Below are 25,562 nucleotides of genomic sequence, written 5' to 3'. Positions count from 1 at the left end.
ACCGTGGGCCAAACTTCTCAAAAATCCCTAATACTGGGGAAAAAATGGAAGTAGCAGAGTGCATGGAGTCACAGATCAAGTCAAAATAGACTGGGAATGATAAAACCCTCTCTGCAGGTCCCTGAACAGCACATACAACCAGAATTGGCAACGGGAGGGGTATCCAGACATTTCCATCTCCCTTTAACCCTATCCCAACGAGCTGGTAAGCTGAGAAGCTGCTCTCCCACATGGATGGAGTAAGAGATACTCCCTCGCCACCTGAGGTGCTGTCAGGTGAGCTGGTTTGTTTACACCTATTCCAGGGAAAACCTGGCCTTCCAGGGAAAACCTGGGCTTCCAGGGAAAACCTGGGCTGCCAGGAGCGGAAAGCAAGGGATACAACCCCAAGCCATGAAGGGCTGAAAGCCTCTTCCAAGCCGTGTGGAGAAACCTAAGCACTGCTGAAAACCACCTCGCTGCTGGCAGCCCCAGCAAGTTGGGCTGTTCAGGGCTTAATTGCGTTTCTTAATCAGCTTAATGGCCGTGGCTCCCCGGGCAAGCCCCGAGGCAGCGCGGTGGGAACTGCCGGGAAAAGCGAGGCAGCAGCAGGGGCCGGGGAAATCGGCGCTTGGAGCGTCCAGCTCGGTGATAAACGGCGGGATTCGGGAATAGCTGGGACGTGGAGGGAGTTGCTGGCAGGCAGGGGGCTCGGCTGGGTCAGGCTAAAGAGGAGGAGGAGGGATAAGCTGATTGCCGGGATGAAGGGATGAAGGGAAGGCTGAGCCACCCCATGTTAAGGGCTTAGGGATCAGAGGGGACTGTTTTGCACACAGTTTCCCAAGGGATTCGGTCTCCAGGGATGGGCTCCAAGCAGAGGTGGTGTCAGGAGGGTGCCCCAAGCACAGCATCATCCTCACCCACCACCGAGGGCACCTCCCTGTGCCATGAGCCCACTCCACACCCCGCTGGAGGTGACACTGAAGCACAAGCCCAGCTGAGCTGTCCAAGGAGAGAGTTAAACCTGTGTCCTGGGACCAGACTGATGTTCCCAGTGGTTCCCACCATCCATCCTGCCACGGTGGAAAGTGCTGACCCAGGGCCCCACCGGGAACAGACCCTCAGCATGGCATTCCCTGGATCAAGCCCTGCTGCTTGGGCTTTTCCACTCAGGTTTGTAGGTATGTGATAAACACTTCTGTGCCAAGTCCTGCCCCAGAAGAAAGCACTGAGGTTCCATTTCCACTTCATGCTTCCTCCCTCCTCCCTGTTCCACAGCCAGGCTGCAGCTCACTCGGGGTGAGGAGCTGCAACATCCCTCCAGGGCTACAATCAGGGAAAGCTGGGATCAATCTGAGCTGCAAATCCACAGCTGTCCTGACACCATCCTAAACCAGGCAGCAAGCAAGGGCAGCTATTCCACGGGGGAAACTGAGGATATCATAATCCAAAACTGGTTTGGGTTGGAAGGGATCTTAAAGATCATCTCTGCCATGGGCAGGGACACCTTCCACTAGCCCAGGTTGCTCCAAGCCCTGTCCAACCTGGCCTTGGACACTTCCAGGGATACAGGGGCAGCCACAGCTTCTCTGGGCAACCTGGGCCAGGGCCTCACCACCCTCACAGCCAAGAATTCTTTCCCAATATCCATCTAATTCTACCCTCTTTCAGCTTAAAGCCATTCCCTCTTGTCCAATCACTCCATGTCCTTGTAAAAAGTCTCTCTCCAGCTCTCTTGGAGACCCTTTAAGCACTGGAGGCAAAGTAACATCCAGGCAAGGTCACCCCCCACCCCTTGCTGGGTATTCCCAGGCAGCACTGACACTGTGCAGTGCCCACCTCCTCCCCTGTGCCATTCCAAGGCTGTGCCCAGCCCCAGGCTACTCCTGCTCGTGCCACACAGAAGCATTTGGAAGATCAAGGTCACAATTTTAATTTCAATTTCAATGCTGAAACATCTGCTGCCTCCCGGAGTAGGAAATGAAGGGAAAAAAACCACCACCATTAATAAAGCATTTGCTCCGAGCTGATTCTTGCCCAGGATTCCTTCTCTCTGGGTTTATGAAATTACCTGTTGACAGACTCGATTTTATCATTAGAAAAAAAAGCTCTTTCAGACACGAATTACTTGGCCCCAGCAGGACTCGGCACACGAGCGTGGCTGAGGAGGTTTCACCCATGCTGGCAGCTATTTCTGTGCCATTACTGCCACCACACAAACAAAAACAACATTTCAGGAGGCTCCCAGGGCTTGTCCTCCTCCTGCTTCCCAAGGAAACCCCACAGGTTTGTGTCTAGACATCCTGCAAACACAGGAGTGAGGGAAGGCAGAGCCAGCTCATGAGCCATTAACTGAGTGCTGGGAGCAGCAGCCACAGCTCTGGGGGTGCCAAATCCATCAGAGCTGGCCCAACATCACCCCCCTGCCCAGGGCAGGCTTGGTAAAGCCACGCCAGGGCTTGGGCACCACCTCCAAGGGGTTTAATATGTGTTACATCAGCACGGCCACAGCACAAGTGGGGACAGTGAGCACCTCCCAGGGCAGAGAGGGGACACTCAGAGCACAGGGACAGTCCCCAAACCAAGTCCTTTCCTCACCCCAAGCCTCAGCCCAGCTCCTGGCCAGGCTGATGTTGAGCCCAATGCTGCCTCCCTGCCAGGCAGGGCTTGGCTCATGCAACAGTTACCACTTTTGGGTGCTTTTTCACCCGAAGGAACAAGGAGATGCTGCCCACCAGCACGGGGTGAGGTGGGCTGAGCTCTGACCCAAGGGGTATTTTGGGGTCAGTCTGCTGGAACAGTGCTACAGATCCCTCAAGGCAGGATGTCCCATCCCTGGAAACATCCAAGCTCAGGTTGGATGAGGCTCTGAGCAACCTGGTGGAGCTGAAGGTGCCCCTGCTCACTGCAGGGGGTTTAGAGGGGCTTTAAAGGTCCCTTCAACCCAAATCATTCTGTGATTCCAGGCCTGGGCACTGGGGGGACCAGTGGCTCACATCACATATTCCAATAACACAGGGAACTATCCACCCCCCACACACACTGGATGCACTCAAAGCTGTAAACAAAATCAAACCCCAGCAAGGTCAGAGCAAGCAAACAGTGAGAGACGTGGGGAGCTTCACACTTCACACTGAAAATGCCATTACAAACTAATAGACAGAAATCCTTCCTCCTCTCTCCTGCCTCTCTTATCCTTCATGCTCAAGTAGTCACCATTAGGGCCTCAAACATTCAAAGCACACAATATTATCACAGATTTATTTTTTTTTTTTAATAATAATTACAGCTAGTTCTGGGTACAGAACTGCCTGACGGCAAGGAGATGTTCACACTCTCTTCTTTATATATATTTTCTTACTTTTGCTGCACCAAAAGCTTGAAGGAATAAGCAGCTCCCCTGGCAATAAGCACATTAGAGTAGCAATTCAGCTGATGGAATGGTGCTTCTCAGAGAATTCACAGTCCAACACTGGCAGAGCGTTTTGCACACTTCATCTTCCTCCCAGCTCAGCAGCACCTACGAGGGTTTTTTTGCTGTCTGAGGGTTTCCAAAGTGCTTTTAACGAAATAAGCTGTTGATTCCAGAAGTCCATCAATGACAATTCACAGCACAAACGGCCCTTTGCTGCTGTGACAAATCCAAACAGCCTCAAGCCTGGACAGATGACAAAGATCCAAGTGCTGTGAGGCAGAAGGTGACCACGGGAAGCAGGTCCCAGCTTTCCAGCAGGCAGGTGCCATCCTGTGTTGGGATGGTGCTGGGGACTGCCCTGCTGCTGTGCCTGGCCTGGAGACATGTGGCTCCAGAGCTTTGTCCTGCTCCCAACCCTCCATTTCACACTTACCACTGACCACCACCACTGGTTACTTCACCTGTGGGGAGGATGGGCACAGGGCTCTGGTAAAACATTGGATCCATCAGTTAGGACTACAGGGAAGGCTGCCCTGTATCACAGAATCACAGAATCAGCTGGGTTGGAAGGGACCTCTGAGATCATCCAGTCCAACCCTTGATCCAACCCCACCGTGGTTCCCAGCCCATGGCACTGATGCCACATCCAGTCTGTCCTTAAACACCTCCAGGGATGGAGAATCCACCACTTCCCTGGGCAGCCCATTCCAATGGCTGAGCACCCTCTCTGGAAAGAAATTCTTTCTAATACCCAACCTAAACCTCCCCTGGCACAGCTCAAGACCGAGCCCTCTTGTCCTGCTGATGGTTGCCTGGGAAAAGAGACCAACCCCCCCCCGGCTCCCCCCTCCTGTCAGGGAGTTGCAGAGAGTGAGGAGGTCTCCCCTGAGCCTCCTCTTCTCCAGGCTGAGCCCCCCCAGCTCCCTCAGCCTCTCCTCACAGCACTTGTGCTCCAGTCCCTTCACCAGCCTTGTTGCTCTTCTGTTGTTGTAGTGCAGGAAAAGCTTGGGAAACGTGGTCATCTGCCACACCCAGCACAGACATGGGAGCAGAAAGATCTGTAACCACTTGCACGGCCGCAGGTTGTCCCTGCCAGCACCTCCCTCAGCTCTCCAGTCCCCTCTCACATCCCTTCTTGTGCCTTCTCACGGCATCATCCACGTTAGGTCAGGTCTACAGCGAATACCTGGCCCAGGTCTCAGCACACCCCTCCTGCTCACCCCCACAGAGCAGCTCAGAGCTCAGCCAGGTTCCAGCTGGATTCTGGCCCAGATCCACTGTCTGGAAGAGGGTGGTGAAAGCCAAGCCATCCAACAGCTGACAGCCCACCAGCAACTCCCCAGATCCCCTGAACAGCCAGAAGGGAAGAAGTTGATCAGAGGGATGGAGCAGCTCTGCCATGAGGAGAAGCTGAGGGAATTGGGATTGTTCAGCCTGGAGGACCTAATTGTGGCCTTCTAGGACATGAAGGAGCCAACAAGAAAGATGGAGAGAGACTGTTTGCAAGGGCCTGGAATGACAGGACAAGGGGGAATGGCTTCAAATTCAAAGAGAGTAGGATTAGATTAGATATTGGGAAGGAATTCTTCTCTGGGAGGGTGGGGAGGCCCTGGCACAGGTTGCCCAGAGAAGCTGTGGCTGCCCCATCCCTGGAAGTGTCCAAGGCCAGGTTGGATGGGGCTTGTAGCAACCTGAGCTAGTAGAAGGTGTCCCTGCCCATGGCAGGGGGTGGGATGAGATGAGCTTTAAGGTCCTTTCCAACGCAAACCATTCTGGGATTCTGTGGAAAAAGCAAAGGGCCTTCTGACCGTGTGAAGCAGCACCAAGGACCAGAAGGACAAGCTGAGATTTTGGAAGAGCCTTTCCTCACACCTGGTGCTGAAGCCAGCAGGCCACGAGCTGGTTGCACCAAAACAAGTGGGCAGCACAGCCAAGGCTGGTAGACCTGCCCAGGGCTCTGTGAGTGCAGGGGTATCACAGCAATGGCACCAGGGCAGCACAGCTCAGAACAAGCTGTGAGCCAAGGTCCTGCAGCCTGGCTCACCTGGAATGGTGCCACTGGGGGGGACCTGGAGCTGGACCCCCTCCCACCATGGCAGTGAGGGCACCCAGAGGGTACCAAGAGCAGCCAAGCCCAGTGTGGGTGCTCTTCGAAGTTCAATGTGGCCTTCATTCAACTTGGCTTCATTCCCTCCCAAAGCAGATTAGGCAACACTAATTAACACTTGCCAAGTTCAGGTGGGTTAATTTTCACAGAAATCACAGAATCAACTGGGTTGGAAAAGACCTCTGAGATCATGGAGTCCAACCTGTGACCCAACCCCACCTTGTCACCCAGACCATGGCACTGATGCCACATCCAGGCTCTGCTCAAACACCTCCAGGGACGGGCACTCCACCCCCTCCCTGGGCAGCCCATTCCAAGGGCTGATCCCTCTCTCTGCAAACAACTTCTGCCCCATGGCCAACCTAAACCTGCCCTGGGGCAGCTCAAGACTCCTGAGGAGTTCAGGACAAGGAGCAGCACAGAGGAGGGTATTTGGGGCTGGGCAGTGGTCCCTGCAGCCCCCGAGCCAGCCTGAGTACCTGGAATCACATCTCCTCTGGGCACTGAGGGGAAGGGGCTGCCTGGGGCCACATGAGGCTCAGGGGATGCACATCTGCAGGTTTCTGAGCATTTCCTGTCCACACACGGCAAGGACTAAAGGAACAGAGACAAAACCTCCTCCCCACAGGCTCCCAGAGCCGCTGCTGCTCTCTCAAGGTGACACTGGTGGCAGCGGGTGGGGGACACCAGCCAGCAGTGCCTGCTTCTTTCTTCTGCTTAAAGTAAAAATAATAGGCCCTTCTCCCTTGTGGCCCACATGAATATTTCATCAGCAAACTGCCTCATCCTGTATTAGGTTTTTTTCCCCTCTCTGGCTGAGCTGGGAAGCTCCAGCTCACAGACCCTTCCACGGCGTTTCCAGGCAGAGCTGAGGACATTTTGGGTGTGCAGTCAGACAGACTGACACCAGGATAAGAGGATGGGAATATATCAAGGACCCAAGCAACTCTGTGTGTTTGGGAAGCCAGTGCCCTGCTTAGTCCTGGGCCAGTATTTTGATATTCCATGGATGGCACTGAGGAAACACCGTGTCCTGCTGGAACAGGATGGACGTGTTCCACATCCATCACCACTGAGAAGGGAGCAGAGGCTGCCCCTCCAGCCTGAGCCTCACTGCAAGGGCATCTGAGCTCTGTGCCTCTGCACTGACACCTCTCAGGGTCTGCTTGGGATGGGAAGTGAGAGGGAGAAGAGACATTAAATCCCTGAGATCAGATACTGCAGCCTGAACCTGGCTTCCCTTACACCACGGGCTGTTTAAAGGAGGGCAGGCTCCCAGCAAGGAACAGGGCTGGGAATTAGAGGTGCTGATGCACTTCCCTTTCTGTCAGAGGCCTGACATTCAGACCAGCACTGACCACACTCCCCTGGGACCATTATGGAAACCATTCCCTTCCCTGTACTTTTTTCTCTCACCAAGGTTTCCACACAGGCCCCTCCTGGCTCAGCCTGACTGACTCTCCACAAATGGAAAAGGAAAATCATCTGGTTTATTTTACTGCATTTTATGGAAGAGAAAAAATTGGGGTGTTTTGTTTTGGTTTTTTGTTTGGTTGGTTTTTTTTTTACTTCAAGAAAACTGCCAAGAGACCCAAAAAAGCCTCACAGAAACACCTGAGGAAAAATCTGAAATGCAGGAAGAGGGGCAGGGAGGCACTCTGAGGTCCAGCCCTCCAAGTCCACAAGCCCTCCTGAACATAACAGAGAACCACTTAATGGTTTGGTGGGAAGAGACATTAAAGATCACCCAGTTCCACCCCTCACCACAGGCAGGACACCTTCCACTAGCCCAGGTTGCTCCAAGCCCCATCCAACCTGGCCTTGGACACTTCCAGGGATGGGGCAGCCACAGCTTCTCTGGGCAACCTGTGCCAGGGCCTCACCATCCTCACAGCCAAGAATTCCTTCCCAACATCCCATCTAATTCTACCCTCCTTCAGCTTAAAGCCATTCCCTCTTGTCCTGTCACTCCATGTCCTTGTCCCAAGTCTCTCTCCAGCTCTCCTGGAGGCCCTTTAGGCACTGGAAGGAGCTCTAAGGTCTCTCCAGAGCTCCAGGTTGGACATGGGTGTCAGTCCCTTGATGTCCATGCTGTCAGAAGGCTCCATCCAACCACCCACCTTTTTGGGAAAGGCCTTAAAATCAACTTCTGGTTCGATGGCTGTCCCTGGCAGAACCCTCCCTGCCAGACCAGGTTGCACCTGGACAATCCCTGCTCTCCAGCTCAGGTTCTACTTGTGTCCAACGGGAACAAAGCCAATCCATCCCACCCTACAGGAGGGAGACAGAGGGAAATCTACAGCCCAAGGGAGGAAACCCAGGATCCTAAAGGAGAGCCAGGCTACCCCAACAAGGCCAGGATCACAGGGCTGCCAAGCACAGGAGCTGGGGCTGTTCAGCCTGGAGAAGAGGAGGCTCAGGGGAGACCTCCTCACTCTCTGCAACTCCCTGACAGGAGGGGGGAGCCAGGGGGGGGTTGGTCTCTTTTCCCAGGCAACCATCAGCAAGACAAGAGGGCTCGGTCTTGAGCTGTGCCAGGGGAGGTTTAGGTTGGATATTAGGAAGAATTTCTTTGCAGAGAGGGTGCTCAGCCATTGGAATGGGCTGCCCAGGGAGGGGGTGGATTCTCCATCCTTGGAGGTGTTTAAGATAAGACTGGATGTGGCATCAGTGCCATGGGCTGGGAACCACGGTGGGGTTGGATCAAGGGTTGGACTGGATGATCTCAGAAGTCCCTTCCAACCCAGCTGATTCCATGATTCTATGAAGGAAGGAGGTTGGCACCTCCCTGGTGGGATGTGACCGCAGAGAGGCCCCCGGGGCTGGGGCCGGTCCCCCTTTGCTCACCTTCTTCTCATCCCCCTCCTGCAGGAGCTGGAGGTGGCTCCTCTTCTCGCTGTCCCTGCGCAGGGAGCTGTTCTGGTGGTGGGGCAGCCCCGTGGGGGGGGACACGCTGCGGCCCTGGGGGTCCACCCAGGTGTAGATGTGGTTGGTGACGTACCCGCCCGGGATGCGCCCCACCGAATGCACCGACAGGTTCAGCTTCTTGCAGCCCTTCAGCACCTGCAAGACAAGCCAAGGAGAAGGGGGGAGTCAATGCCAGGACCACCTGTCTTAGGGGGGGGGGACACAGCTTTGCTCTTCCATGAGGCTGGAAGATCTCAAGCTGCTCTACGGCCACCAACTGAGTGACGGAGAGACATAAAAAGCTGGGATTTTGCATTTTTCTACTCTCTCCTCTCTGAAACAGTGTTAAGGCAAAGCTGCTGACAGAGAAAATGCAGTGGGATTTTTTTTCCCCACCAGCCACGGAAAGAGCAGAGTGAGGCAGAGTATGGGAGGTGAGGTGGGCAGTGCCATGCCCAGGAGGAGCCCCCAGGATGAGCTGAACCCGAGACTGAGCAGCTTCTGCAGCTCTGGAGAGGAGCTGGAGCAGGACAGGGATCAGTGCTGGAGGAGAGCAACACAGATCCTTGCCCAAAGTCCCTCTCCAGCTCTCTTGCAGCCCCTTTAGGCACTGGAAGGTGCTCCAAGGTCTCTCCACAACTTTCTCCTCTCCAGGCTGGACATGGATGTCATCCTGTTCATGACCATGCTGGCAGCAGGCTCCAGCCAAACAACAGCCTGTTTGGGAAAAGCCTGAGCTCAGCCCCAAACTCCTCTCATCCCACACCTCGGCCCCAAACTCCTCTCATCCCACACCTCGGCCCCAAACTCCTCTCATCCCACACCTCGGCCCCAAACTCCTCTCATCCCACACCTCGGCCCCAAACTCCTCTCATCCCACACCTCGGCCCCAAACTCTGCCACTGGAAAAGCTCCTGATGCCTTCAGGGAATATTGAAATTCAGCCATTTAGTGACCAGCTGCCTCCCCCAGCACAAGCAGTCAATTAACAAGTACAATAATTACTAAATGTACACATATATTTAAACCAACACACGCAGAGATGACCTTGAGGCCCAGAGAAGGTGATTTGCAATCGCTCCTCTGCTCTCCCACCTTCCACTGTGAGGAGCTGACAGAAGCTTTACAGTAAACTTAAATAAACATATAGGAGCTCTCCCTGGGGACAGCTGGAAGTGCTGATCCCTTCTGAGGCCTCAGGAACATCAACACTCCAGATCTGCTCTCAGAAGGGAGGTGCTTTGGTTTTTTTTTTTTCCCATATATACATCATTTTGATGAGCTGCTCCTACAAGGTCTCCTGTCCCCGCTGAGCAGAGAAGCTGCTGAGCAAAGCTTGTGACCAGGAAGAACTAAGAGCAGCAGCTCCTTGAAAAGGGTAATATTGTCAGGAATACTGGGCTGGCTGGATCCCAGCCCTGACCTGGCAACACTCCTGTCCCTCCCTGCCAAAGCTAAAGAGAATCCAGCTCAGCATCTCCATCACCCAGAGCAATTTGGCTGCAAACTTGTCACATGCTCCCAAGGTCACCATGTGCCTGGAGAGCTTAAAACAAGGACTGGAAACCAACAGCTCCATCCCAACACCCGCAGAGCACTTCACCCCCCCGGGCTGCTCCCCTGCCCCAAGCCCTGATCCCCCAAACACACCCCCTGTGGCCATCTCCTGCAGGCAGAGGTGCTCCCCACACTCCAGCCCTGCTGGCATCAGCCCAGCCCTCACTGGGAGCCACCTCTGAGCTCGCTGCCCGCTCTCCAAGGGGCACTGCAGCCCAGCCATGCTCCAGGGCACAGCTTCCTGAGCCACAGAACAAGGCTGAGGATGGGCTGAACTCCAGGACTGGGGGTGGCAGGGAGCCTTCTCACCTCCCCCAGAGGTGACCCCTGTGAGATGGTGGCATTCTGTGCAGGGCCAGGAGTTGGACTCGACAACCCTGATGGGTCCCTTCCAGCTCAGCAGATTCTGATTCTATAAGTTTATGATTCTATGGGGTACAGGCCCTCCCCAAACCCTTCTCCATCCATTCAAACCGCAGACAGCTCTGTGAAAACCCCTTCTCAGTCTCCACAACACCACTGCCTTACCCAGGCACTGAGACACAACAGCACTGACAGACCCCTGAGCGAGGTCTCACCTCTGAGTGGGGCTGCAGCTCCTCATCCAGCACAGGGAAACAATGAGGACAGGCAGTGACACAGGAGTCCAGTCCTCCCTCTGCCACAGAAATGCCTCATTATCCTGACTGGTGCTTGCATTCCCATCCTTTTCAGCTCTACACAGAAAAACAGCCCTTGGACACTTCCAGGTGTCCTCCCTCTGGTCACCACAGTCTTCCCAAAAACCACAGGGTGCTCAGTACAAACCTCCTCCCCACCCAATAACCACTAAAGTCAGTTCTGTTCAAGCATTGGAGCTTCCAGGAAGATTTCTGTTCTCCAGGCAGCCACCAGCTCTTTAAAGTGCAGCTGCCATGGCTGGGAGAGGAGAGGAGAGGAGAAGGGAAGCAGTGTTTTCCCTTGGATAAATCCACCCTGAAGCACAGCAGGCATGGAACACAATCTGGCACAGACCTGCAGAACCTTTGTGCATCCACACACTGAACCAGACCTTAACAAACTGCTTGGCATGAGGAGCTGCAAAGGGATGAGGCATCAGGTGAGCCAAGTGGGAGAAGCTTCCACCTGCTTCCAAACAGAGCCAGAAGCCACCATCAGCTGCCATGGTGAGCTCCAAGAGGGCAGAGCCACCATCCATCTCCCTGCCCAGGAAGAAGTGCTGCACTTCCCCTCTGTTCTTTTTTTCCCCTCCTGTCCTTATCTTGACCCACCTTAAGTTAAATTTTCTCACTCCTGTCCAGCTGAAGGGGTGATGGAATGGCTTTGGTGGGCACCAGGGTCAGTCCACCCCACTCAGGGTTGGTGAGAAGGGGCCAACTGACCATCTGGGGTTTAGAGGTGCCAATTCCTGACAGATCAGGGACCACACAGCTTCTTCAGCACATCCTTCCCTGGCATTTTGGCCAGCAGGGACCATAACCACAGCACAGGACAGGCCCCATTTTCCAGCTGTTCTCCCTGAACATCAAGCAATCAGCAGGAATTCTTTTCCAGCCCTGTCACACTGGCTTCTCCCACACTGTGCATCCACCCTGGCCTCCTGGGAGATGTTTGCAGAGTGTCTCCACACCCACCTGAGCACGGGATTTTGGTAGGTTTTGGTTTATAACAGATTACCACTCCCTTGGAAGCCTCCAGGCTGCTGGCCCCTGTGCCCAGCAGCCCAGCTATGGCTCAAGCATGGAGCACTTTGCCCTTCCTGCTCCCAGAGAGGTGCCACCAGGCTGGCACAAGCCCTCTGGCCTCAACTTTGCTGCCAGCCCCGTTTGTGAGGCCCCCACAGCAAAGAGAGGGGCAGCACCACATGAATGATGCACTTCCCACAAGGGTCAGCCCAGCTCCCTGGGACTAAAGGAGAAGCTTTTCAGGACAGAGTTCTTATCACAGAATCATCAGGGTTGGAAAAGAGCTCCAAGATCACCAAGTCCCCCCTGTGCCCATCCCCACCTTGTCCCCCAGCCCAGAGCACTGAGTGCCACAGCCAGTCCTTCCTTCGACACCTCCAGGGATGGGGACTCCACCACCTTCCCTGGGCAGCCCCTCCCAAGCCTGACCACCCTTTCCACGAAGAAATTCCTCCTGATGTCCAACCTGAGCCTCCCCTGGCACAGCTTGAGGCCGTTCCCTCTCCTCCTGTCCCTTGTTCCCCGGCAGCAGAGCCCAACCCCCCCCCCCCAGCTCCCCCCTCCTGTCAGGGGGTTGCAGAGCCAGAAGGTCCCCCCTGAGCCTCCTTTTCTCCAGGCTGAGCCCCCCCAGCTCCCTCAGCTGCTCCTGGTGCTCCAGCCCCTTCCCCAGTTCCATTCCCTTCCCTGGACACGCTCCAGCCCCTCAATGTCTTTTTGCCAAGAGGGGCCCAGACCTGGACACAGGACTCGAGGTGTGGCCTCAGCAGTGTCAGCACAGGGGGACTTTCACAAAGACAGGCTCTGGATGGGATTTCTACAAGGAAGAACTTCTCCCTCCCAGACACACAAATTGTCTTGTGTGCAGCAGCTGCAGAGATACCACCACGAAGAGACAGCAGAACTCACCCTGAGTGTTTTTGGGAAAGCCTCTTATCTGATGGGCACCCTGAACCCAACCCATTTTACCATTAAATAACAAATTCCACCTCCTTAATCCCCTCTGCAGAATCAGACAGCGCAAGGCTGCATCTCTATCTCCTTCCTCAAGCCATTTCAGGGATTTGCCACATGTTGTTCAGGGCTGCTGTGTTTTGCTCCAGCCTCAGATAAGATTTGGCTTTGCCCCATCCCTGAGGTGTCTGAAGGCCATGGGGTGGAAGGTTTTAACTCTGGCACCACCGTGTGCAAGCACACCTCTGCCAGGAGCCAAGCTGAAAGAAATCAGTTATTTGGATCTGGGAATTAGTGCCAGAACCTTTAGCAGAGAAACAGTCACCAATTGCCTGGAAACGTTATTAGAAGCAGCAAGTGCCAGAGAGGGGGGGGGCAGAGTGATTCCATAAGGCTGCTGAGCCCCTGACAACACACTAGTTAATTATCTATCAAGTCCTCTGAGACTGAAGTAGATGGTTTAAAACAGTCAAAAAAGCAAACACACATCTCATGTGCCCACAAATATCTTAAAAAAAAAAACAAAAACAAACAAAAAAACCCCACCAACACAAAACCCAAAACAAGACAGAGTACATGATGTTCTCTCCTACAACCCAGACTGAAACCCAGCCATGCCAGTCCTGCCCAGCACATCTCACTCCACTGAAGGCTCTCCTCTCCCATCTTCATCATTTTCCACTTCTCCACGGCCCTGAAAAGGCTGAAGGCTGCTTAAAAGCATCTTCCAGGCCTCCAAAAATTCCCCCCAGTAGGAACACAGACGTCAGAAATCGATGGCAATTAATCACCAGGATCCTTCTGGCAGCCTGACTGGATCTGCATTCGGGTACAGCCCCCTCACTTACCTTCTCTGCTAATGAAAGGAGCAATCTATCCCACTCCATCCCTTCGTGGGGAAGAGCACAGCTGGATACAAGGAGCATTAACTATGAGCCAGCCTCCCCCTCTCCACAGGCTCAAGCTGTTTTCTTTCCGGCAGCAACAGCCTCGTCGGAGCCGTTTGGCTGCGGGATAATGGGCACGAGGTAATGGGCACGGGAAAATGGGCACGGGGTAATGGGCACGGGGTAATGGGCACCTCCAAAGGTCACCCTGGAGGTTATCAATCAGTGGAGCACCACGCAATCTGGCACCAAGTCCCCATAAAAAAAAGTAAGGCACGGGCTTGGGAAAGGAAAAACTGCAAAGGAGAAAGAAGTGAGGTACCACAGGAGGGAGGCAGAGGGAGCTTTTGCAGCACATTCCGGCACCGAGGAGGGAACGGCTTGCAGGAGTTTGTTTAACCACTGTTTCCTGCTCTATCCGGGGGTGTCCCTGCTGGACCAGGTGGTTTTAAGCTTGTGGGTTTAGCCAGACTGAGGAAAACCATCTCGGTGCCAGCGGGAATGAAGCAGCTCCCTGTGTGTGCCGTGGAGGGGAAGGGGCTGCAGGGGCAGGACCTCAGGAGCTTTTACAGGGAGATGGATTGAGCCAGATCAGCTGAATGGTTCCTCTGCCCAGAGCAGAGGACAGCAGGCAGAGGCATTTCCTGCCCTCAAAGGCTGGCTCCAGGGATCATCTGCAGGTAGGATGGATACAAGGCCATTACACTGCACACCTTGGCTAAGGCCAAGTCCATCAGGTACAGTACAAAGACACAGGGAGAGACTGTCCCCTGCCCCAGGCTGCAGCCTGGAATTGTAAATAAGATGTTTTGGAACAAGTGTTGCCCAGAGAAGCTGTGGCTGCCCCATCCCTGGAATGTTTAAGGCCAAACTGGACAGGGCTTGGAGCCACCTGGTCTAGTGGAAGGTGTCCCTGCCCATGGCAGGGGGTGGAACAAGATGAGCTTTAAGGTCACTTCCAACCCACACCATTCCAGGGTTCTGTGATTCTGAGTGTGTCCCATCCCCACCTTGCCTGACAAAGAGCAGGGAACTCATTCTGGGCAGAGGAACTGGGAGCCTGGGCTGCACTGAGGTGTCCAAACAGCTCATCCCTGCACGGGAACAAGGAGAACTGGAACAAAGAAAAGGTGACACAGAGGCAGGTGGGGAGAGCAGGAGACAGAAGGAGGGAAGAGGGAAGCACAGGCACTCCAGATGGAGCGAGAGCAGCGGGTTCCACAGCACAGGGGGTGGAGGGTGTGACACGGCCTCCCATCAGGAAGACAAATGGGAATTGCAGGAGGCACAGTCCAACCTCTCCCCCTCTCCCAAGGCAAAGGTGACAGCAGTCAGGCTTTCAAGTAGCAGCATTTATGCAAACAAATGCAAATAGATGCATAATTATGGTGATTGCACACATTTAGCCCCAGAGCAGCAGGGAGCCTACGTCCCTCTCACCTGGAAAGGTCAAATGAAATCTTAGCCCCAGGCCCTTCTTCCCAACCCCTCCAAGGGCTGACACCTCCCAGCCCTGCTCTGTAACCTCCCACCCCTCCAAGCTGGTCACTGCCCAGTGCATCCCTCAGGAAGCCCAGGACAATTATAAATAGAGCAGAAAACTCCACATAACTTTATTGGTGCAAGCCAAGGGATGGGGGGCAAGGGGGATAAGGGAATAAGGGAAATCTAGATCAGAGCCCTCCCTCCTGCTTCCTCTTGTCTTCTCTTTCCACTCCACACCAAGCAATGCTGAAAGAGGTCACACAAACCACCCCCAAGCCCATATTGTTTAGATAACACAAGTTACTTGGGGGGGAAACTAACTTTTAAAGAATCAACGTGGGGAAGCAAGCAGGACACTGGACTAAGCACCAAGGACATCCAGTCAGAGCCTGCACAGAGCAGAGGCCCCTCCAGCCTCCCCTGCCAGCACATCCCACCCCGAGAGGCTCAGGGGCAGCTTCTGAGCCCACCAAAAAGCAGCTGGCAGGAGCAGGGCTCCCCCAGCCTGCCCAGCTCCCTGCTCCACCTGGATTTACCAAGCACTCAGCAGTCCTGACAGGGAGAATTCACAGAGCACCCAGGCAAAAGAAACTAAGGCAGACCATGTCAGCAGATGCTTTGGCAGTTTAACTGAGGGGATTTAGAGCTGAATAATTCTCCGAGCAGACACTGAGGAAAAAGTGTCAAGAAAATCCATCGTCTTCCCCCGAGGACACAGGGACCGAGTAAAGGATATTTTAATTCATCAGTTCTGCTGCACACTGATGCTTTTGTTTTTTCTTCCAACAGGCACTGGAAGGAAAGAAGCTTTTCTCCTTCAGGTTATCTTCTCAACTTCTCTACTGTTTATTTACAAGGAGCCCACTAAATGACATTAATGCTCCAAGAAGTCAAGGCTGCCCTAACGATACTAACCTGATGAACAAGCCAATACTGGTGCCAAGTGCTATCATCCCTGCATTATGAGGAGAGGAGAGATTAAGGACCTCATTCTAATCTTTTGCATCAGTATAATGTCATTTGATTTCATTAGGGCTGACTGTGATTTGCTGGTGTAATGAAGGGAAACAGATGACTAAGTAACTTGCCCACTGAGGGAAATCAGTGGTACAGCAGCAAATATAACCTGCTCCTACCTCTGGTGCCACAGCTAAACCCGCGTTCCCGCAGATGCCGTCTGTGTGTGCGAGTCTCTCCCGCTCCAAGTCAGACGAGGCGTTAATTTGGGAGCTCAGACGAGCTCACAGGGACCGCAGAGCATCATCTCAGCACCCTGGTCAGCTCCAAGCGAGGTCCGGCGTTAAATCTGCTCCACCACATCCTCAGATCTGCCTGTGAAACCAGGAACAGCCCTTGACAGAGCCACTGCCATGAGCTCTTCCCTCTGAGGAGCGTTAAAACTCATTTTTAATGCAGGCGGCTTCACGTTCAAGCCTGACTATTTCCCCCCCCTTTTACCTAGAGGGAGATCCTGCTGACTTTCCACTTTCCCCCCTCTCCCTCCAAACTCACCTGGCTACAGCAAGTGAAAAAGAAGCTGTTTGCAGGACAGAAGGGCAGAGCAGAAACCCGTGGCACTGCACAGAACCTGTGTTTTAAGCTCTTTTTTGAGTGCAGTTCTTGGGGTTTTTTTTGTTTCTAAGCAGATCCAGACACCAAGGAACAGATTACTGCTCTAACTATTGGGGTAGATGCTAGTCACATCCTCCTGTGCCATGCTCCAGCTCCCTGAGATCCCCTGGGAAGGGGAGAACTTTCTAGCCTCTCTCTTTAGTGCCTTCTAAAAATACAGACACACAGTGATAAGCACACAGGCAGTTAAAGGAACACTGCTGATATCTCTACACAATCGGGGATCAATGCATTCCCTTCCCTCCTCAGTCATCCCATCCCTGGCTGTGGGTGACAATCCACAGCTCCAAGCACTTGGAAGGGTCAAACCCCAACCAAATCAAGCTGCATTCATCCCTCCCCGGCCCCAGTGCAGTGGTGAGTGCTGCCCACAGGAAATCAGCAGTGTCAGCTCACAATAATCAATTAATTTGCCATCACGAGAAACAGTGGAATGAGATTTGCTCTCTTGTAAGCTGCCTGCAAAGGAAAATTGCTCTAAATATGTTCCCAGGGCTCAGGGCTGCACGTTTCATTTCTCAGAGGTCTCTTAGCAATACCACAAGCACCTGGAGCCCTTTCTACCTCCTGTGAAATATTGCAGTCTCTGAAGAGACCTCCTTGTCTGCCACCACGAAACCCCAAATTAATAGAACATAAAAGGACTTTTAATCTCCTTTTAATTATTTTTTAAATGCCCACGTGGCACTCTCAGAGCAGGGGATGGAAAGGCTGGTTTGGAAGGAGTGAAAACCTGTGCTTGAACAGAGAGACGGTCGTGGCAGGTGATGTGATCCCCCTCTGCCTCAGGAAAAGGAGGAGGTGTGATGTGATCCCCCTCTGTCCAAGGCTGGGGATGTGATTTGATCCCCCTCCACCCCAGGCCAGGGAGGAGATGTGATCCCTCTCGGATGTGAACCCAAGACAAGGGGCTTGAACCCCCCCAGTTCCTTCAGAATAAACTCGATGCAAATCCAGCGACTTTGGCAAAGCCACCCCGGATTTACACCAAGAGGACAGAATCACCCCCCCCAAGCCTGATGGACACAAATTAGTGCAGTTTTGGGGATTTTCATCAAGCTTATCCGGGTTTGCCCAACTGTCAGCACAAACAGCAGGGCCAGTGATGGAATCAGTGCAGCTCTTTTGAGGCTGGTGTAGCTCCTTAAGCCAAATCCTAAACCAGGAACGATCCATCCGAGTCGTGCAAACTTTCTCCCATCCCCTTCCTCCCTGAGTGATTCAAAGGGCATGAAAACCTACTGCAGAGCAACAAAAGTAAGGGGTGGGGGAGAAAGGGGTTGCAAATTTAATGCCGACTCCAGATTATTGGAGAAATAACTCCCTGGGTAACACTTTGATGGTCTAAACCCACAAACACCTCAATTTTAACTGCTCTGCACAAAATATGACAGGTTATCAATATAAACTTTCAGCACAACTGCTGAAATACAGCAGTATATACACTATATATATAAAATACACACAGTTTAGAGGCACAGTGTAATGTCCTACACAGCAAGGCTGAGGAAAGCCAAGCAAGCTCTAAAAATACGGCAGACAATACAAACTTCTTCCCTGACACCATAACTCACACGACAGTGATCTTTTGCTAAAGTGCACTCTTGAATGCTGCAATGATAGAGCTGTAATTGTAATGGAGTCATTTAGTTTGGATTTGGATGAAACAGCGAGCACAAAGCAGACAAGGCATAAAAAACTCTCCACTGCTTCCATAAAGGTTAAGAAGCTGGTCCTTAAGTGAATTGATGTGGAGCGCTGAGGTAATCTTGCAGTTTAAGTCAGAATTGCACTTTTGCTGTAATTTACACTACAACATCTGCAATCACCACTGTGCCTGTCACAGGTCACCAGTCACTTTTGAGCTGGGACAACGTGCAGGTCAATGTTTCTTCTCTGCCCAGGGTTGTGGCAGTTTTCACCTGGCGCCATGATTTCATTTTTGGCACACCACAGTTCTGAATGAGGCCTGAAAATACAAGGAGTAGACAGAAATTGCTGCTACCTCACAGTCAGTGCCTCTCTCCTTCTGGAGAGGAGGGCTGGAAGTGGCTGGGCTACTCCTGGATGGCCAGATAGGCATGAAAAGGCAACTGAGCCACCACGACTTGTAAAACCAAGGCAGCGGCTGCCGAGTGCTCACACGAGGCTGCACAAACAAATCAAGGCAATGTATTCACTCACTGCTCTGCCTGAACAGCTGCCTCGCTGCCACACTTGCTGCCCAGCATCTCTGAGCACCCCAGCAGGCACAAAGTTGGTTTCTGGTTCAGTAAGTTTGTCGCACTCACGCCCGGAGCAGGACGAGCCCGGGAGCAGCCGAGGAGCCGAGCCCTGCCATCGCCTCACGCCCCAAACGATGAGCTCTGACAGCTCCTCTCACAACACCACACTGGGCACATGATGAATAACAACGCTGGCCCAGACAGACAGCTCCTTGCTGCAGGACAGGAGGGATGGAAGTGCAGCAGGGCTGTGCCCGCTCCCAGACGGACACGGAGCCACAGGATCGCTCCATGGGTGGGATCGGGAGCTGAGCTCTGATCAGACAGACTCTGACTAAGAGAGCTCAGCACAGCCCCCTCTCTAAAAGCAGGCAGGCAGCATCTGGGAGATCAGCTACACAGCCAGGGGGGTGTATAAAGAAAGGCTCTGTCTTCTCACCTTTCCCTCTCTCCATTTAATCCCAAGTACAGCGCACACGTGAATTCCAGGACCAAGCCCAGCCTGTTTATCCAACATTTCTCTCTCCATTGATCCACAGAGAGCAGATCAACAGCCAGCAGGGAGGAGAAGTCACAGAGGTTTGCTCTGTTCAGAGAGACCAGACCACAGCCAGAGGCCTTTGCAGAGCTGTTAATGCACCCACTCTGAGCCCCAGCTCCCAGGTTTCAAGGGGAAGCAGAGAATAGGGGATCAAGCCACCCTGTACATCACCACCTCTTGTCCCTGCAGCTCTCACAGCCTGTATGACACCCAAAACATCAGGCTGAGGTGTTTGCATCTTAACCCCAGGGAAATCCTCCAGAAGCTGCCCTTGAGCATCACTGAACTCGATCTATTCTTCAGTCCCCACTCCCAAATGCAGGATGTGAGGGCAAATTAGCACCTGCTTCATTTTAGAACCTCCAAAGGAACTATTAGAGCTGCAATAAATCACTCCATGGCTCTTCCCTAGCAAAGTGTTTCTACCACCACCATCACATGAGTCATAAAAACCCTTCCCAGGGGTAAAAAGAGCCCAGGACCTCAAGAAGGTGCCAGCACGGGGCAAGTCATGAATCTGTTGTTGAAAGTTCAGCTTGCAAGCAGACAGATTCTGAGCTGCTCTTTCCTATCAGGATCATATTAACAAAATATAGCTCTTGGCAAACCACATCCTACAGGAATTATTTCTGTGCAGGAAGCACTTAGTTTCACTCAAAATTAATAATGTCTGAGAGACATCATGTACATTATATCAGAGAACAAACAGAAAGTGATGTGAATTACCCAGCACAGTGGGATGAATTGGAGATGAAGTCATGAAAGAGACCATTTCTAACACCTGGTTTCTACCCATCCCAATGGCATAATCAAAATATGGGGGGGTTTTGCAATCTCCGGGGCACAAAATTGCAGGCTCACTTACTTACACTGGTGTTGTCCTATCATCAGGAACAAGAAAAAAAAACAACACCACAACATTCCTACAAATATTTTCCCTGGTCTCAAGATTACCAGGGACTCATTTCCAGCCTGGAAGACGTGCCCTTGCCCGAGGCACTGATTTAAAGCTGGGGCAGGGACCATGTAGGTTGGCTGGGAAGACTCTGTTCAAAGCTGCGGGTGATTAATGCGCTGTCGGAGAACACTCCACATGAAACAGGCTCCCAACAGAACCACTTGAGCTTATTATGGAAAAATTAAAGGACAAACAGCTGGAAAACAGCTCTCCATACGCTGCCTACAAACTGCTACTCTAAAAAGTCGATTCTCCAGCTCGATAGGTTTGTGCCTCGGGAACGCTCCGAGCTGAGCCCACCCACCACAAGATCATCTCTGCGAATGGTTCGGGTCACTCAAACACGGATTTGCCACAGGACACCGACTTTCGGGTGAAAAATCTCACAGTTTATGGACTTCCCCACCCCCATAAAAGCTTTTATCGATAGCCGCCCTCCTGTTCTGTACTACAACAGGTCCCCAGGGTATGTGGAGCCGCGCTGGGAGAGCGGGAGCCCTTCCGTTGTGTAACCGTTCTCCTTCTCCCCCCGCCACAGTCAGAGGGGGATCGGGGATCTGCTCCTGCTCTGGGCACGATGCAGTCCCGAGGGGGCTGTTCTGCCTCTCCGTGCCTCAGTTTCCCCATCTCTGGGAGGACAAACCCACTACAGCTGCTGGAGTACACGGCTTAAAGCCCGGCTTATGCAGATCTCCAGCTTCCACGAGCCTCCCAGGCTGACAGGGAGCCACGGGCAGCATCGCTGCGTTTCAGAGACGTGATAAAAGCGCAGGACGAGCCTGCCGTGCCCAGAGCCGCGCCGGCAGCTCGGTACCGCCCTGGCCATCAGCGAGCACCGCTATTCCCACCGCAAACTTTCCAGCCGGGCTGAGCGCACGGCGGGGCGGGACGAGCCCGAGCTCTCCGTGTCCGACACGATGCAAACCCGGAGCGGCTCCGCGAAGGGCTGCGGGTTCCCGCCGGATAAGGGGGAGCGGGGGGCTCCGGTCCTACCGGTTGATGCGGGATGGAGCAGCGGGTGGAGCCGGGGGGATGAGAATGGACGGGGCGCACGGCGACAACACCCGGGGACGGAGGGAGAGACCCGAGCAAGGAGGGAGGGAGCGACACGGACACCGGGGAGGCAGAGAGGCACCGGGACAAGGCGGGACGGGGGAGAACAACCCTCGGAGCCCGGTCGGGACCCGCCTTACCTTGACCGCCTCGGCGTGGGTCACCCTGTCCAGGGACTTGCCGTTGACCCCCAGGATCTGGTCTCCGACTCGCAGCCCCTCCCGCTCGGCCAGCGAGCCCGGCTCCACCAGCGACACGTAGATCCCGACGCCGTGCTCGGCGCCTCCGCGGATGCTGAAGCCCAGACCCTCGTGGGCTTTGCTTCGGCGCAGCGTCACCTGCCGCAGCTCGCCGGGGACCACCGGCGGCGGGGCCGGGGGCGGCGGGGGGCGGCCGGGCGGCGGCAGGTAGGGCCCCTCGGCCGTGTACTGGTCGAAGAGGAGCTGGTCGGAGCGCGGCAGGACGAGGCGCAGCAGCGGCAGGAGCTGGCGGCGGCGGGGCCCGTCGAGGAGGGCGCGCAGGGAGCGCACCAGGTCGCAGACGTTGCGGCGGCCGTGGTAGGCGTTGAGGCAGAGAATGAAGCGCTCCCGCTCCGCCTCGCTCAGCAGCGCCGTGAGCGCCTGGTGCAGCCGCCGCACGTTCGCCGAGAGCGGCCGCGGGGCCGGACCCGGCGCCGAGCCCAGCGAGCCCGACGAGGAGGACGAGGAGTGCACGGACACGCCGTCCAGCTCCGCGCTCATCGCGGCGGGACCGGGAGCGGCGGGGGCAGCGCGGGAGCGGAGCGGACCCCCCCGGGCAGGAGCGATGCCGCCCGGCCCCGCCGCTCCTCCACCTGTCCGTGCGCTCTCCGCCGGCTCCCCAGGAAATGACGCGCCCGTTGCCGGGAGACGGGTTATACAGAGCGGCCCCGGCGGCGGCACCGGACCCCCCCCCGCCCCGCCCCAGCGCCCGCCCCCGCGGGACCCGCAATTAGCGCGCCCGGCAATTAGCGCGCCCGCTCGGCACCGCTCGTCAGCGCCCAGCCCTGCCCCGCGCTCGGCCCTGCCCCGCTCGGCGTCCCCGACCCTGTCCCGCTGAGCATCCCCAGCCCTGCCCGCGGCTCAGCTCCGGGTGGGAGCCGCGCAGGGTGTGAAGTCCCGCCGCTCTCCCTCATCCTTCCCGGCCTCCCCCCAGCCCAGCGGCGGGGATCGCTCTTCCCGACCCCGTCCATCCATCCCGCCGCGGAGCTTCCTCAGCCCTCTGGGGTCTCGCCATGGCGAGAGGAGGCATGGAAGAGGAGCCTCCCGAGGAGTCAGCTTACAGCCGGGAGAACAGGAACAGGCTGCCCCGTCACCTGAGCCCGGGGCGGTTTTTCCATTGCCCGCAGTGCCGGGTGTTGGGTTGTTGTTACGCTGCAGTGCTGGGCACTGTCACCGGTGGGTTACAGCCCTGGTAACACACCCGTTCAGCTGAGAAGCTCAGCACAGGCTTTGTTTTAATCACAACTACAAGGGATATAGGCACATGTGTTACTGACAGGGTGGCGAACAATGTATAATTGGGGAAACAGTTTTTAAAAAGAGATATTTAGAATATACGTTAGGAAGAAATTGTTCCCTGGGAGGGTGATGAGGCCCTGGCACAGGTTGCTCAGAGATGCTGTGGCTGCCCCATCCCTGCAAGTGTTCCAGGCCAGGTTGGACAGGGCTTGGAGCAACCTGGGCTAGTGGAAGGTGTCCCTGCCCGTGGCAGGGGCTGGAATGAGATGAACTTTGAGGTCCCTTCCAACCCAAACCATTCTGTGATGCTGGGCTTGGAGTCCAACCCAAACTCACACCCCTCTTCATTTAGCAAACACAGAGAAACCCTCTCTGTGAGCGATCCTGGTGATCCAGTGATCAAGAAGCTGTCAGGGCCACGGGCAGCCAATATCCCAAACCTCAGCCTGGATCAGCAGGATCCAGGGAAGCACATTTTTCCCTGGGGTGCTGCCTCACATCTCTTCTCTTCTTCCACACCCTTAACCTGTGACTTTAGATCCAAAAGGGAAGCACCAGGATGAGAAGTCAGGGCAGAAATCCAAGGACTGCTTTTCTAGTTGCTGGATGAATTATTTCTTACTACGTGAGGTTTTAGTTTCTTTTACATCTCTGGAGCACTGAGCAAAGACCGTTTTCCATCTCAGTCATCTGAAATCTTTCTGTCTTCACTTGAAGTGCCTTCCATCTGCTACAGTAGAGGAGGATTAAACCTAATTCATCAGATGCATCTTGATAGCAGTAGAATTCATTTTGTTCATGCATATGATGGAAGAGCCTAAACAGCTGCATTACAAGCAGCTTTATGTATTGAAGCTTTGTTGGAGCTTTCAATGCCTTGTTTAAAACAAAACCAAACAAAGCAGATTGCTAATTGAAATTCGCGTTCTAACTGCGGGTGATAAACAAGCAGATGGAACAGTCAACATTGCTGGAAAGAAAAGGGACAATATAGGACAGAGAAGTGAGTAAAAACAAAAATACGCCTACATCAGCCAAACAAAGTAAGAGAAGGGCAAACAAGGTATTGCAAGTCTTTGAATTGCACTCAAACACGAGGTTAATGCCTGGTACCCGCTCAGACTCCTCTATTTAAAGCACTGCTCTTCCCACCAGCGCAGTCGGAGCATTTCCAGCCTTTTTTTATCCCACATGAAGACTCCAAATGTGTTAACACAAGCAGATGCAGCAAGAGCTGCCCCTGCTCTGCACTAACTGCAGGCTGGAGCGGCACATCCAATGCTTCCCAGCTCAGCAGAGCTTGGCAATGCCCAAAGCACAACCACCAGGGCTGTTTGGTGACCAGAGCTGCCCAGTGGTGGCAATGGGTCCCTGATATTTTGACCATTAATCCGGAAACCATCACAAATCCAGTTGTCCAATTCCAACCCAATGCTGCCTGGCAGAAAAACACTCACAACGTCCATGTGAGGAGCTGCAATTGGGAATAATTCTGTTTTCCTGCTGCCACGACGGGCTGCTCATCCATGGTATGCCCCATCCAGCTGCTGCTGCCACAGGACAGCTCCAAGGCTTCCCTTTGGAGCAGACATGGATGTGATGCCTGCTCTAATCTCTGCTCACAGAGGTTTTAGATTTAGATTATTCACACATTGGCAAGTTGGACCTTCACCATACGCTGTCCAGCCAGGGACTCCCACTGCTTTTTCCTTTGGAGAAGAAAGGGATTGAGATCTCATGGGACCTCAGCTGATGAATTTCTGGGGGCTTTATCCTTTCCAGTGCTGTACACACCAAAGCCATGCAGTTGAGAGAGAGCAGCACATGGCCTTGGGAAACAGAGGAAAGAGGGGGTTCATCCAGCTCTGAGACACACAAGTGTTTCCACACCTGAGTAAAACCTTTCCAATCTTTCTCAGCCCAGGTGAAGCTGCTGAACAAATGCCTCCCATCAGACTGCAATAGCAACAAAAAGGGCCAGAGTCTCACTATTGTACATCAAAGTGTTCCTTCAGGATTTCTTAGGAAGAAATTCTTCCCTGTGAAGGTGGGGAGGCCCTGGCACAGGGTGCCCAGAGAAGCTGTGGCTGCCCCATCCCTGGAAGTGTCCAAGGCCAGGTTGGAGCAACCTGGGCTAGTGGAAGGTGTCCCTGCCCATGGCAGGGGGTTGGAATGAGATGATCTTTCAGGTCCCTTCCATTCTGTGATGGATTCACCATCCCTGGAGGTGTTCAAGAAACAGCTGGACATGCACTCAGTGCTCTGGTCTGGTTGACAAGGTGGTGATCAATCAAAGGCTGGACTTGATCTTTTCCAACCTGTGACTCTGTGATGATTTGGAAAGGGAGCTCTGCCAGCTGGGGAGCTGGCAGCAAGTGCTCAGGGTGGAATGGCAATGCCAGGTACAACAGCATCACCCTGCAAACACCCAGGCAAGTGGCCCTTTGGAGCCAAGAACAGTGAGCCCTGAGAGTCCACATTTATTCCTGAGGAAACTCCTGGCTGGGCTGGACCTTTGTTAACTGGAGGGGTCACACAGACACTGGCAATGGAACTTCAGCCCCCTCACACACCCCAGAGAGCTTCAGAGCAGTTGGGCACTGTGCAGGCTCAACACCCAAACAGCACTTTCAGTCCCAACCCCTGCCTGGCACAGAGAGTGCCTTAAGGGCAGCAAGAGCCCAAAAGGTGTTATTCATTTT

At 54.1% G+C, this 25,562-nt stretch overlaps 1 protein-coding gene across 3 annotated transcripts in view; it reads right to left on the bottom strand.

Moving 5' to 3' along the window:
• WHRN (whirlin) overlaps positions 1 to 22,196 on the bottom strand; it is a 51,116-nt gene extending 28,920 nt beyond the window's left edge. For 2 of the 3 annotated variants that reach the window (XM_032708039.1, XM_032708040.1), the window contains exons 1-2: positions 21,523 to 22,196; positions 8,349 to 8,564 (exon numbers count right to left, since the gene is read on the bottom strand). In XM_032708039.1, the coding sequence (XP_032563930.1) occupies positions 8,349 to 8,564; positions 21,523 to 22,122 (816 nt within the window). In that variant the 5' untranslated portion in view covers positions 22,123 to 22,196. Of the gene's footprint in view, positions 1 to 8,348; positions 8,565 to 13,449; positions 13,549 to 21,522 lie in introns of those variants that run through there. The other variant, XM_032708041.1, reaches the window with a different exon arrangement.
• Positions 22,197 to 25,562: the final 3,366 nt, after the last annotated feature.

The sequence above is a fragment of the Chiroxiphia lanceolata genome, chromosome 21, assembly GCF_009829145.1.
Source record: "Chiroxiphia lanceolata isolate bChiLan1 chromosome 21, bChiLan1.pri, whole genome shotgun sequence".
NCBI classification, from domain to species: domain Eukaryota; kingdom Metazoa; phylum Chordata; class Aves; order Passeriformes; family Pipridae; genus Chiroxiphia; species Chiroxiphia lanceolata.
Note: the sequence above shows the minus strand (reverse complement) of the source record. Positions and strands in the feature narration are given on the sequence as shown.